The 14,032-nt window shown below is 35.4% G+C and overlaps 1 protein-coding gene across 4 annotated transcripts in view; it reads right to left on the bottom strand.

Moving 5' to 3' along the window:
• Nucleotides 1-14,032, bottom strand: part of LOC102393604 (sodium channel protein type 3 subunit alpha) — a 122,197-nt gene that overhangs the window by 24,060 nt on the left and 84,105 nt on the right. For all 4 annotated transcript variants that reach the window (XM_006058565.4, XM_044934504.2, XM_044934510.2 and 1 more), the window contains 3 exons: nt 4,418-4,538; nt 3,134-3,288; nt 2,213-2,386 (listed from right to left, as the gene is read on the bottom strand). In XM_006058565.4, coding sequence (XP_006058627.4) covers nt 2,213-2,386; nt 3,134-3,288; nt 4,418-4,538 — 450 coding nt within the window. The remainder of the gene's footprint in view (nt 1-2,212; nt 2,387-3,133; nt 3,289-4,417; nt 4,539-14,032) is intronic.

Raw genomic sequence — 14,032 nt, 5'->3', positions numbered from 1 at the left:
TGCATTATATTTATTCTTTCTATATGAGAGAAATGCATGGAAATAAAGTACAGTGTAATGAGTATTTCAGTGAATATAAATTTTTCAGTAAATTAAAATATAGGAAATTTGAGAATTATCTGGAGAAGTTATGTCACTTTTGTAAGTGATCATCATACATGACAATTTTTTTTTTTTGGAACTGGAGAAGATTCTTATATATTTTGTATTCCATCATTTCAGGGAAAAGCTGGAGATTATAAATGCTGAGTTCCAAAGCCAGTTTGAAGATATAAATATAACATTTGTGCCAGTAAGATGAGAAATCTACAGGGCAAAGGAGCACTGAATTGAGAATTAGGAAATTAGGACACTAATCTCAATTTTGTTACTAAGTAGTTGTGCTATTTTAGGAGAATTCTTTATACTGAGGCTTTAATTTACAATAAACTGTTCAGAAAACTGTAAATAAAGTCTGCTGCTGCTGCTGCTGCTAAGTCACTTCAGTCGTGTCCGACTCTGAGCGACCCCATAGACGGCAGTCCACGAGGCACTGCCGTCCCTGGGATTTTCCAGGCAAGAACACTGGAGTGGGTTACCATTTCCTTCTCCAATGCATGAAAGTGAAAAGTGAAAGTGAAGTCGCTCAGTCGTGTCCGACTCTTAGCGACCCCATGGACCACAGCCCACCAGGCTCCTCTCTGTCCGTGGGATTTTCCAGGCAAGAGTACTGGAGTGGGCTGCCACTGTCTTCTCCGAAATAAAGTCTAGATACTCTTTAAGGTCCATTACAGCTGCAGAATACAAAAATATTAAACTTCTCTGTTTGGAAACTTCAGGACAACACCGAGATTCTTCTCTATTATTCATTAAAGACCAGACATGAAAAATTGGAAGTCATTTCTGATTTATTAACAGTGACTTGACTGCAGATTTCTTCTCAACTCAAAGGGTTGAATGTGCATTTTGGTTATAGAACTGTGAGTGTATATGTGGGGAGAAAGAGGAGTAGCATTTAGATAGGCCCACACTTGTCAAAGATGATAAAAAGAATGAATAAACAGATACAGCAATCATTGATTCACAGTGACAAGTGTTAGAACTAAAAATAAGGTGCTTTATGATCATTGGGAAACAGCTAGAGATAGTGCTTAAAGCACCTTTTTGGGGGTCAGGAGGGAGACTGAGAAGCCTTGTGCAGTGAAATATCACAGACTACAAAAGACCAGCTGACTGTAATTTTGCCCCAGTGCCTCTCCGTTGCTATAGTAAAAAAGTACGCTGCAAGTCAGACAGGTCTCATTATTGATACAGTTCCCATGACTACTCACTTCATGGTAATCCGATTCAGAATAGGACTTCTACATCTAACTCTTTGCCTGGTAAATATTCCATTAGCTACTAGGATATCTAACTACCTATGTAAGAATGGTGGAGAAGGCAATGCCAAGCCATTCCAGTACTCTTGCCTAGAAAATCCCATGGATGGAGGAGCCTGGTGGGCTGCAGTCCATGGGGTCGCTACGAGTCGGACGCGACTGAGCAACTTCACTTTCACTTTTTACTTTCACACAGTGGAGAAGGCAAAGGCAACCCACTCCAGTGTTCTTGCCTGGAGAATCCCAGGGACGGCAGAGCCTGGTGAGCTGCCGTCTATGGGGTCGCACAGAGTCGGACATGAATGAAGCAACTTAGCAGCATGTAAGAATGGAAATACATTTTATTGTCTCTGTGGACTTGTGGGCTGAATGAATATAGTAAATAGGTTATTTTAACATTATTCAGCAACATGCATTCTAGTAAGGGATTAAAGTTCAATCCTGACAGTTTCCTGGCCCCAAAGCTAGGTCTTGATTTTACCTCCTAGAGAAACTTTTTTTTTTTCAATTGAGCTTTTAATGAGCTACACCTGTCAATTAACAGACTGTTAGATATTCCTTACCTTGAGACCCGTAACTTTCACAAAAAGAAGAGCTGTCTGGTTGTGGCATAGAACAACTCTGTCTGTTTTCTCTTACCACTGTCCACATTGTTAGGACCTCTTCTACTGCTTTCCCATGACACTTTCCTCATTTTTGTATTTATTGTAGTTTTTAAAAAGTAGTTGCATAATTGTGGCAGAATTAGTGCAACTAGGTTCTAATTAAAGTCAAGGTTTTAATTATAGAAATAAATGAAATGTCACACTTGCCTTTTTAAAAATAATTTTATAAAAATCACTTGGGATACTTACATCGACGATCAAGAAATCTAGCCAGCACCAGGCATTAGTGAAATATGTCTGAAATCCATAAGCTACCCATTTGAGAAGCATTTCCAGGATGAATATGTAAGTGAAGACTTTGTCGGCATATTCTAGCATGGTTTTAATAGTCTTTCGCTGTTCAATGTAAATGTCTTCAAAAGCCTGTGAATCAAGAATGCTTTTATTTTACTTGAATGGCTTGCCTGCACCAAACACTTGATAAAATTGCAAGTAGTATACTTGGCACAAAGCATTAATTTGAGAAATATTGGCTAATGTTAGATTGACATGGAACCAGACAAAATCTAAAGACTGAATCTAATGGAAAATATTGGCAAGGAAATGTCAATATCCTTACTGATTTAGTGTATGGTTTCTTCCCTGCCTCTCACCCATAATCTCTATCTCAATTACTACTACAAAGACATGCTTTTAGAGAAGCAATGTAAACTCAGAAAATAACCAGAAGTTCTGTTAATGAGGGATAGACTTGGCCTATTCTAACCTTACTTTCATTGATGCTCTGAATAATCTGGCTCATTTTGAAAGAATAAATTATTTAGACATAAAAAATCCACCATCAGTCCATAAATATTACTATGACTGTGAGGGAGAATTGGATGGGATTTGACATGGTAGGTAATGTAGTTACAGAATATCCCTATAAATGGTTGTCTCAGTGAGGAAAACATCTATTAGAAAAACACCAGATGAGAAATTCCATCTGGCTGTTCATGGTTCTGATTTATTCCGTACTGAATTTTGTACAGTTAAACCCTGGGTGCCAAGCTCTGCAAGGTGTCGATGTACCTCTTGTTTTGCTCCTTAAACTAAGGGTATGCTTCTGGTATTTTTTGAGTAAAGCTATTTCACGTGAACCAGATTCTTGCCAATATGTGTCACACTCACCAAAGCACCACTACTGAGAAGGATCATGAAGACGATGAAAGTCTCAAACCAGTTGTGTTCAACAATGCTGTAGCAGGTTTTCCGAAGATTCCACCAGATTTTTCCTTTGCCTTCTTCTATACTTACTTGGCAGAATGGAAACTTTTTAATACAGCCTAAAAGATAGCATACATTGTAATACATTAGAAAAATATATTTCCATCTTCTGTAGGAAGAAATTAACTTTGCTGCTCCCTCCCCATCCTGGTCTCAAATCATCATTTTATATAGTAACTGGCTACTTCATTTCATAGTTATTTTCAGCTTCCCTCCTGTATAGTGAATCATTCTCAGACTTACATATGAGCCAGCTACCTAGAAATCAAGGAATTACTTTACCAAGAGTTACCTGAGTATAAACAGTTCCATTCTTGAACACTGCATAGGATCTCTCTTTGCCTCAAGGCCAATCATAGATAAGGACACCTCTGAGGTTTGGGGAAAAACTACATGTTCAAATTGTTTATTCATTTTTTGATGTGAACCTGGATTTTTACTCACTTCTTTTCACATGGAAAATCCCTCTGTCTTCCTGGGTCTCATCCTCTGTCAGTTTTCCCAAGCTATTTATTTTCAACCTCAGAGCTTTTCTTAGTCACACCTATGACTCATCTTGTCAGTCAGTATCTCTCTTCCTTTGTCCTCCCCCTCTTCGCTTTCATATTATTTCTAACTTCCATCCACTCTTGGGCTCTAACTGTCTGAGTTACTACTTATGGGATTCAGTCCAATCACATTGAATCAGCAAATCTTTATTGATTTGTGTGCTGGACGCTGTACTGGTGGCTGTGAAAATAATTTGGTGTCCCTGCCAAGGCTCTGCAATGCGTCTATATCCCCCAACGGCTCTGGCCACAGCACAAATGAACCACATTTGAAGCTGTAAGAGACGGGGTATAGTTATTGCGGCATCTATAAATCAAATCACAACATTGCCAGTGAAGTCTGAAGGGATTGCTTTGTCAATAATGAGACGATGTTCCAGAATACCATTTATCTCCTAGGGTTCACTTCTCCACATTCTGGGATGAAAAAAAGGACATGTCAAATTATCTTACTGTCCAGGCACAGTAACTACTATAGTATAATCAGAAAATACAGATAAATGAACTTTTTGGAAGAAAAGAGCAAAACAAAGATAAATATGCCTTCACTGTTTCTTTGAAATATTTTGTTCAAGTGAGGTATATTTAGTCTGTAAGGAAAGAGGGGAGATTGGATTTAACCATATTAGAGCTAGTTTACCTTCAGTAAAACAAGCTTCTGGTTTAAGGTCCTCCTCAGGTTCAATTTCAGCTTGTTCACCTTCTCGAGGTGGAGCAACATCAACTGTACTTCCTTCAGATGAGCTGGTTGCATTTAATTTCTGGAAACAAAACCCCATTGCAAAGATGTGATTTTTCTTCCCTTTTATTCCATCAGTTTGGAAATGCTCGGACATGGTGTGAAAAAAAAATGGTGGTGGTAGTGATAGAATTGGTTCTCTTAACAGTCCTGATAGTTTTGTACTCATAATTTAGCATAAAGTCCTATTATTCAAAACAACATAACTACCAACTTGATTCAGACAGAAAATGGTTAGAGAGCATTCAGTGTGGGTGATTTGGAAAGGAGCGATTATACTGATTAACTTCATGATCTCTGTCTATGGATGCCATGTGAAAATAATTTCATACATTAACACTCAGGCCAAATTGAGAATAGTTTGATAAGTTTGGTATATTGACATTCACAACTGATTATATTAATTAAAATGCTTCAAATCAAATTGTTATTTCCACTCTTCCAATGGAAATTTTCAGAGGGCAAAGAACATTACCAGTTGTCTATAACTACAGTTCATGTTTCTGTAATTTTAGAAAGGAAGAGCAGCAGATTAACATTAGTCACAGTCATTATATTTCAACTCTGTGCTATATTTTTCTCTGGCTTACATAATTTTCTTCTTACTTTACAAGCTGAAAAATGATGGATCTCTCTCTCTCTCTTTTTTTGAACTGCTTAAATGAATTCAGTACTTGCCAAAGAATTCTAAATGAAATGGAAATTTCTTCATGAATGACACTGCTCAGAATCTATATAGACTTTCACTAGGAGCGTATTCTGAATTCAACATGTGATCAGGCTGTGAATTTTTCCTTTAAATAAATCATTGTGACATGCAACATGGCTAGAAGAGCCACTTTAGTGTTGCAAGAATAAATATCTTATAAGAACTCTAATACCACTTGGGAAGACAATATGGATGTGGAATTCGTTATGAAAAGTGATGCAAAGATGTGACATATAGCACAACCAGGCAATGTAAAGCTTTTAGAATGAAAGAACATGGACATGTTAATGGTTTCAAAGGCCCCATTAACTTTAGTAACTGAGAGGTAGGGTCCCTCTGCCCTAGCTCTCTGAAAGAGTTAACATGTTACTGAAAAATATCCGAATGACTACCTAAACAGGTCGTATTGGAGGATATCTGACTCAAAATTCTTAGCTTTTTGAAATCACCATGCAAATGTTAGTTTAATACTTTATAATGTGAACTGTGAAGAGTAATATCCAGGTGATACTTTCGGTGGTATTACTTGGAGGATGAGGTTAACTATGTCCAGTTAAATATATTATGAAAGTTACCCTAAGTCAAGATATAATTCTATAATAAAATATCTCCATGTCCAAAGTATGCTAAGGAGAGAATAAGCCATCAATTATGGCTGATGGTTCTTAGGATCATTATAGTAAAAAAGTTTTACCATTAAAATCCTCTACTTTTTGTAGAGGTGAAAGTTCAAGACATATTTTCTTCCCTCAAAATTTTTCCACTTTTTACAGCCAGAATGTCTTTATTTTTGTAAGAAAATCCCAGGAAAGCTACTGCCGAATAAAATTGCAGTAGATTCTGGTAAATCTGAGAAAATACTAAATAACTCTTCCCTTTCAGTTTTACTGGTTTATAGGTTGGACACTATGACATTTCTTGAGTGGCAACAATAATATCCACTGTATAAATAAAACCAATAAGAAACCAAATTATTTTGAGGTTAGTTATAAAAAGCTTAATGTTTCTTCTTCCTCTTGGCCAATCCAAGCTGAAGAATTTATTCTGAGCCTGGTAATAATCCCTTCTCCATGAAGCTTTTCTTTATTATGATTTCTCCATGTTAAATTTTATGTAACATTTTGTCCATAATACTTGTTTTCTTTGACCAAATATTCTCATAAATATATATGTATATTTTATATATATACATAAAATTGTATAATCATGTACATATATACACATATATATTCGAATGTACACACATACACATATTTATACACCAAAAGATCCAAGCATAGAATACCAAGATAGACACTAAATAGGCTGAATTTATGAAAAATGAATGAGTGAATGCATTTTGTTATTACTCTTATAGAGAGAATTATGCTGCTGCTGCTGCTAAGTCGCTTCAGTTGTGTCTGACTCTGTGTGACCCCATAGATGGCAGCCCACCAGGCTCCCTGTCCCTGGGATTCTCCAGGCAAGAACACTGGAGTGGGTTGCCATTTCCTTCTCCAATGCATGAAAGTGAAAAGTGAAAGTGAAGTCGCTCAGTCGTGTCCGATTCTTAGCAACCCCATGGTCTGCAGAGCACCAGGCTCCTCCGTCCATGGGATTTTCCAGGCAAGAGTACTGGAGTGGGGTGCCATTGCCTTCTCCGAGAGAGTGAATTATAGTGATTAGATAATTTGATCTCTTCATTTTGATACACAACTCAGTTGTGGCCTTTACAGAAGGTTTAATTTTATTAGAAAATGCATTTTCTTAATGAATAAAAATTATTTAATTAATGATATTTTAGTGGTAAAAGCAAGTTTCCAAAATGTTTCTCTAAAATATTGGCAGACATTCAATAAAGAAATCTGAAGGAAGAAAGTAATAAGCATATATGCATATACGCAAAAATACACATATACTTTTCCATTTGAAAAATTTAGAAAATATACTCACCCTTCACTTCTTATTTTACCACTGTTAATACAGTTGTGAAATGTTCAATTTTTTGCATTATAATTCTCTGTCATATATTATACAAGAGTCTTATATTTAAAGACAAATACTTATTTAATTTAAAGCAAATCCTTCACAGCACAAGTAATGGTAGCCATTAATCTGAATGACAGTTCTGCTGTTTACCAAATATTGACCTCTGGCTGTATCTTTGTTGTTGGTATTGTCTTTAGATTGTGAACTTTTGTGAATGTGGTTAATACGTTTGAATATAAATACTTCCCATTTTCTAAATGTCTATGGAGGTTATGTACATTGTAAAGCAGAGAGGGTCAGTGTGTGAGCTAGTTTACCTCTGTCTGCCTGGCATTATGAAGCTTAGCATGTCTTTTGGAAACAGACAAGGACTAAACAATAACAACAAATTCTGTTCTCAAATAAGCAAAACCCATTTTACATGAAGAATTGCTTCACTGTTATCCAGGAGTTTTGCTGAGTATAAGTATAAACTCGTCAATCTTATGCTCTGGAAAACTCCTTAAGGAATGTTCAGAGACTTGATGCACCAAAGCTTAAAAAATAGTTGGCAGCCTAGTGTTCTTGCCACTAAAAAGTGCTTTGGGAAGGCTCCTTTTCCTTGGAAATTGACATAAAGCTAATCTTGATAGTTGGAGAGTCAAGCTTATTCATGGTATAGTCCCCCAGGCCCCATTTTTATCATACAAAAGTACATACACTTTATCCTATGAGTTTATAAAAATACTGTATCAACTATATAAACATTTTAAAGTTGTGAATTTATCTACATTTATAAATTAAAACTTAGACTGTGTTCTTATTAAGTTGCAGCAACTTACCAATTAAGATATACGGCCTGATAAGTTTTAGTCACTGGAAACATACAGAATTTTACTCCTGTATTTTTAAATTTTAAAATTTATATCCTAGCAAACTACTTAAGCATTTAAAATTCTGTACATGGATATGATACTATCTTCACAATCTAAACACTTCTAATTAAATTCAACACTTTGGCATTCATACTCAGATAGAGAGTAATTTGTGATACATTTTATCATAGCCATACCAAAATGACTTCCAAATTTATTTAAAAGCATGTAACTAATTTAAAAGCAAGTGACTAATGATAAATACAAAGTATAACTTACTTTCTTTAAATTGCCATAGCTGTGATACTACAATGATAAAAAACAAAAAACAAAAAACCAAAGAAACCTGAAATGAAGTTTTCCACATTAAGGAACTTGGTGACTATACTAAATAACTAAAATTAATACTTGTTCTAAATTAGTCAGAAAAATGTAATGAGGTATATAGACATAACAGTAGAAAGCTTCCATATAAAGCCACATAGTACAAGCTCATCACTTGTTTCCTTGTACTATTTTCTCCCTACCCGTCCAATATTTTATGACACTTAAGGTAGATTCTTCCATCCCTTGTAGAAACTGCTGAGTCTACAGAGGGATGATGGCTTATGCTCTACAAATGCACACTGGAAAGCAGGTTTGAAGATGCAACATTCTCCAGGCCTAATTCAGCCACAGAAAACATGCCTGGCTGTAGCAGAAGCCTGGCGCAATGCTGTGGAAGCTGCACGCTGATCCAAGAACCATGTTGTCAAAGACATGGTACCTGAATGTCAAGTTTTCAGGGTTAGCTGCAAATACAACTCATAAGAAATGATAGAATCAGCCCCCCAAATGGCCATTTCCCCTCTGATAACATGAACTTATTTAGAAATTCCCCTTTATGGCAAATATGGCTCTTAATTTTTATCCAATTAAATAGTGAAATTTAACTTTCAGAAATAGAAGAGAATGTTAGCAACTGGCCTACTTCCACCGAAATGCGCTCACATTTCATTTATTTTCAATCAGCTATCAAATGTTTGACTCTCACAAATTGCTGTATGATTCAAAAGGCAAAAATAAAAGATTCAGCCATTACAGATTGCCTTTAAAATCTAGCCATTTCTTTCAAAACTTCTGGGTTTCGTCTTGCAAGTATAAACAGACAATCTTTTGGTTATACAATCTCTCAGGGCCTTAGTCTGATCTTTTGGATATGCATATCCATATCTTGACTTGGGATATCTCACTTTAAGAACAGGTAGCCACACATTGAGGCCATGAGGCTGCTATTCCGAGGCACGAAGAACATGACTAAAACCAACAACTCTTTTTTTATGGACTATTCAATGAATGGAGAAAAACATAAACCACCTCTATTTGGTTTGACCTCAGCAAATTTTGTGCAACAACCCTGATGCTCCTTTAATTTTGAAAGAGCCTTACTAAGAACACAATATAGGAAATTGAAATTAATTATATGGTGGTTGAAGGGTAAGGCAGAGGGGCATCCAGCAGGCCAAGGAAAAGATGGTTTATCTTAGGAAGATATACAAAAATTTCCATCTAAACTTGCACTATTTTTATTTTAGCAGAAATAAACTGAAGCACCAAAATCGTTCCCTGAAGGTCAGGATAGGTTTGAAATGTCTCACATTCAATTTCACAAAGAACATTTGGAAGGCAGGGAGAACCTAATAGAAATGGGAAGCCAGCAGTTTTCTCCCGTTGCTCTCCAGATTCTGAAAACAGAGCACAGGGCCTTTTCCAGAGGGGTACGTACATTCTTGGGACCTTCAGTCAAGCATCATTTTCAAAGTCTCCATAATGGCTTTGAAAAAGAGGGAATCTTTACAAACATTGTGTAAAAGGTAATTTTCCAATACCATTTAATTCTGCCCTGCTTGTGAAGAAAAAATAATCAGATTTTCTTCAATGACTAATAATATATTGTTTTACTCCTAAAACTAAAAAGTCGTTGCTAAGTAAAATTACATAAATCGCCAGGGACCATATTTTTTTCTATTTTTTGTTAATAATTTAATGTCTGAATTTGTTGAATTTTACAATTAATCCTCAGTTATTCCTAAAGAAGAGAGTATGTATTAATTAAACCTGGAGACAAACCACAAGATCTAGTTAGATTTTTTTTCCCCCACCAAAAGCCTTGAAAACTTTTCGTGAACTAATCCTCATGAACTTTTTACTTTTGCTCAAGAACACTCACTATGGCTGATATTCCAGTAACAGGAAAAGTTGAGTCAAGAGAATTACCTAAAGATTTATTTCATCCACAAACCTACAGTAATTTTTGGAAATATCCTTTACTCGTCATAAAACCATAGTTAATAATCGATAATAATCAAAAGTAGTCTCCTTTTTGCCTGCTCAGTTTTGGGTTGAACATTTAGGGAGAAATTAATGTAGATCAGGGGGAAAAAACCTAATGGGTACACTGAATCAATTACTTAATGATCATGATGCAGTGAATTTTTCCTAGCTTGTATCATGTTGCTTTTCATCTTTTAATTACTTTATAGTGATTGCTTAGAGTTCTGCAGACACATGACTTAACAACTTTTCCAAACTACATAAAAATCCAAGATATGTGGTGCCCAAATGTATACAGACTATGGCCCTTCATATCCAAAAATTCATGATCACCTTATTCTTTTTTTTTTAACAGAGGCTTCCCACAAAACATGAAAGCAAACATTTCCATCTGGAGCACACGAATTGGATGGGTTGAAAATTATATTCACAGATCTGAATATAATGATCTGAAAATGGCAATACTAGTAAAAAAAAAACCTGCGAGGCTCATTTTGGTAATACAATTTACTTATAAGGGCTGAATCAACAACAACAAAAAGTTGTGATCTTATTTTAATGAAACAAAAGCAGAAAAAAAGTGCATGCTCTCAAATTGAACTTTAAACATTTCTATCATTTAAAAATAGATATAAATCCTATGGAGCATGCAATTCTTGCTTTTGAAAACCTAAAAAGACTAAACTGGAAAGTCATTAGCAGAATCAAATGTGGTGTTGGGACTGCCCGTCTTGCCTGACCATGCTGTGATGTCACACGATTCAGCAGACAGCAGCTGGGCACGTCTAGCACTTCCTTGCCATGGCAGGGGAAGGAACACAGCTGAGTAGCATGCAGGCCAGTCAAAATTTACTTAGAAAGTGATTGTACATGTACAACTTGCTTGGGTAACCTGGGTAAAAGTGGTGACACGAGCCTCTGGCTGGTTTAAAAACACCAGAGTTTCATTCTTGATGGCTCCAGCTTGATTTTACCCCTGTGAGAAGTAAGAATGGTAAGCAGTGAAGGTCACAGGATGATATTCCTAGATTGTGCTATGGAATTCAACTTCAAATATGATTCTTAAGAGCATTTATTCTATATCCTTCACCTAGGAAGACAATGAAACCTTTTAAGAACTAAATTGTAAAAATCCATAGTTACATAAAAATGTCAAGAAATTATGTTTATGTGAACTGTAAAAATATAAAAGCAAAATTCTATATTAAATCTTGTCACAAGACAGGTATAATTCCAAGTTTGCAAAAATAAAAAGATCACTATTTTGAAATCCATGCCTTCAATTTCCTTAAATTTTTTTCATGCAAAGCTTTATGTTTGTTTCTATACCAAGTCTTTTTATGCTAATGGTCCATAGAAAGATACACATATATAAAATTTATATTACATAATATAATAGCAATTCATATTTTTATTTTGAAAAATTTCTAGAGATCATTTCTCCTCGACTGTGGTATAGCTACATATACTTTATTATGAAAATGAGTGGAAGTAATAGAGTTGAGTTTTTAAGTACTATCTAAATTAATGATTAATTTACTGCCTCTTCTTAAAGCACAAATAATGTTGCAAAAATTTTTTTCTTTTCTTTTTCCTTTCTTTTGAAATATATTGTTCTGTTAGGTTTAACTTGTATGGTTTTTCAGTTTGTCAGCAAAAAGATATTTTGTGTCCCCCAAAGCCCAGCCCAATATGCTTTTTCTATTTGTGTTCAAAAAACTAATAAGCATAAACCAAAATGCTATTTTATGGATACATTATTTTTAATTTGTGTGTGTATGTATGAGTGTGTATGTGCTATAGCTGTTAAAAAAGAACAACCCAGCCAACATAAATATAAATCTGACTTGTGACCTGTGTTTAATGACAGCAGTTTTCAGAGATTTCAGATCAAAATTGAAATTTGCTGAAATTTATCTCAATCTGTTCTATAATGGTTATTTTTGCTTTTGTTTTTAAAAACAGTGTACAGTTGACCCTGGAACAATAAAGGTTTGACCTACTCAGGTGTACTTACACACAGATTTTTTTCAGTAGTAAATGCTACAGTACCGTAGGGTCTTCAGTTGGCTGAATTTGCTGATGTGGAACTGCAGTTACAAAACCATGTATGTGGAGTGAAAGTCATTCAGTTGTGTCCTACTCTTTGAGACCCCTACAGCTCATGGAATTGTCCAGGCCAGAGTACTGGAGTGGGTAGCCTTTCCCTTCTCCAGAGAATCTTCCCAACCCAGGGATCAAACCCAGTTCTGCATTGCAGATGGATTCGTTACCAGCTGAGCCACAAGGGAAGCCCAAGAATACTGGAGTGGGTAGCCTATCCCTTCTCCAGTGGATCTTCTCAACACAGGAATCGAACCGGGGTCTCCTGCATTGCAGCTGGATTCTTTACCAAGTGAGCTATCAGGGAAGCCCTTGTATATGGAGGGTCAACTGTAAATTGTACTGGGATTTTCAACTGGGTGTAGGGTTGACACCCCTAACACTTGTGTTGTTCAGTGGTCAACTGTACTTTTATACTTTGTGGAGCATACGTGAGAACTGCCCTACTATTTAAAAAATTCATCCACATAAAATTTATGCTTGAATTAAATTTTACTGTGCAAAATAATTTGAAGTTTTATCCTAACTTTATAGAAGTATTTGATTTTATATTAGCTTGCAAGTATTTTCCCTCTATTATATCTGTATATTTTAAACAATTTAATTTAATTCAGTAACTGAATTCTATCTACCCAAAACTAGCTAGGAAGAGGACAGATGATTATTTTAAAAATTCACCCAAAAAAGAAATCTTATTCTGATAATAAAATGTTTTCAATGGCTTGAAAATAAAGATATATTTCCTTGTTCCAAATTTATGATTTTTTAGCTATTAAAAAGATACACTAATAAGGTAGTAGTATACTAAAGCAATCATTTGAAATATCTATGGACATCATAGAGTTTTTGAAGTATTCTGGAAACCAACTTTTTGTTAAAAAGAAATTAACATATATCATTTCCATGAGTGCAGTGAGATGAAACCTATAATATTAAAGTAGCAAAAGTTTCTCAACCTCTTTGGCTTTTCTATCTCTTCTTGACCCCAAGCTAGTCTTGTCCCTAATCTTCCCTTGTTTTCTCTTTGCAATTACTTCTGTGGTGAACTCCTTTGTTTTTAAGGAATCAGATAATGATGAAATCTGTGTTATCATATCTATTTTTAAACCCTGACTTCTCATCTAGGCTGTGGTTCCCATTGTATCCCACTTCTAATTCAGTATATCCCAGTTGAATTCCTTCTTTTCCCATAAACCTGGTAACCCAAAAGATCATTTCAGGCAGTTGCATTACTATTTTTCCAGTTTCTCAGACTCTTTACTAGGTTTGTCAAATTGCCAGTTAGTCTCATCTGCCATACTTATTAACATAGCCCATATTTCTATCACCTTATTATAATCAAATGATTGTTACCTCATTATTCCTCAAGATAACCCTTATTCCTCACTCTAAACTGCTTTACTCATTACTATGGAATAAATTTTCCTAAAGCATCCCTTTCCTATTGCTTTTCACCTGCTTCATAACAGATAGCTCCTTATTGATCATATAGCCAATTCCAAACTCTTTGGCTGATTTTCAAGACTGTATTGTTTGAAACTACCTTACTCACTCAAACATGTTTTTCCA

The sequence above is a fragment of the Bubalus bubalis genome, chromosome 2 (genome assembly GCF_019923935.1).
Source record: "Bubalus bubalis isolate 160015118507 breed Murrah chromosome 2, NDDB_SH_1, whole genome shotgun sequence".
Lineage (NCBI taxonomy): Eukaryota > Metazoa > Chordata > Mammalia > Artiodactyla > Bovidae > Bubalus > Bubalus bubalis.
The sequence above is the reverse complement of the archived record's forward strand: the minus strand, read 5'-3'. Positions and strand labels throughout refer to the sequence as shown.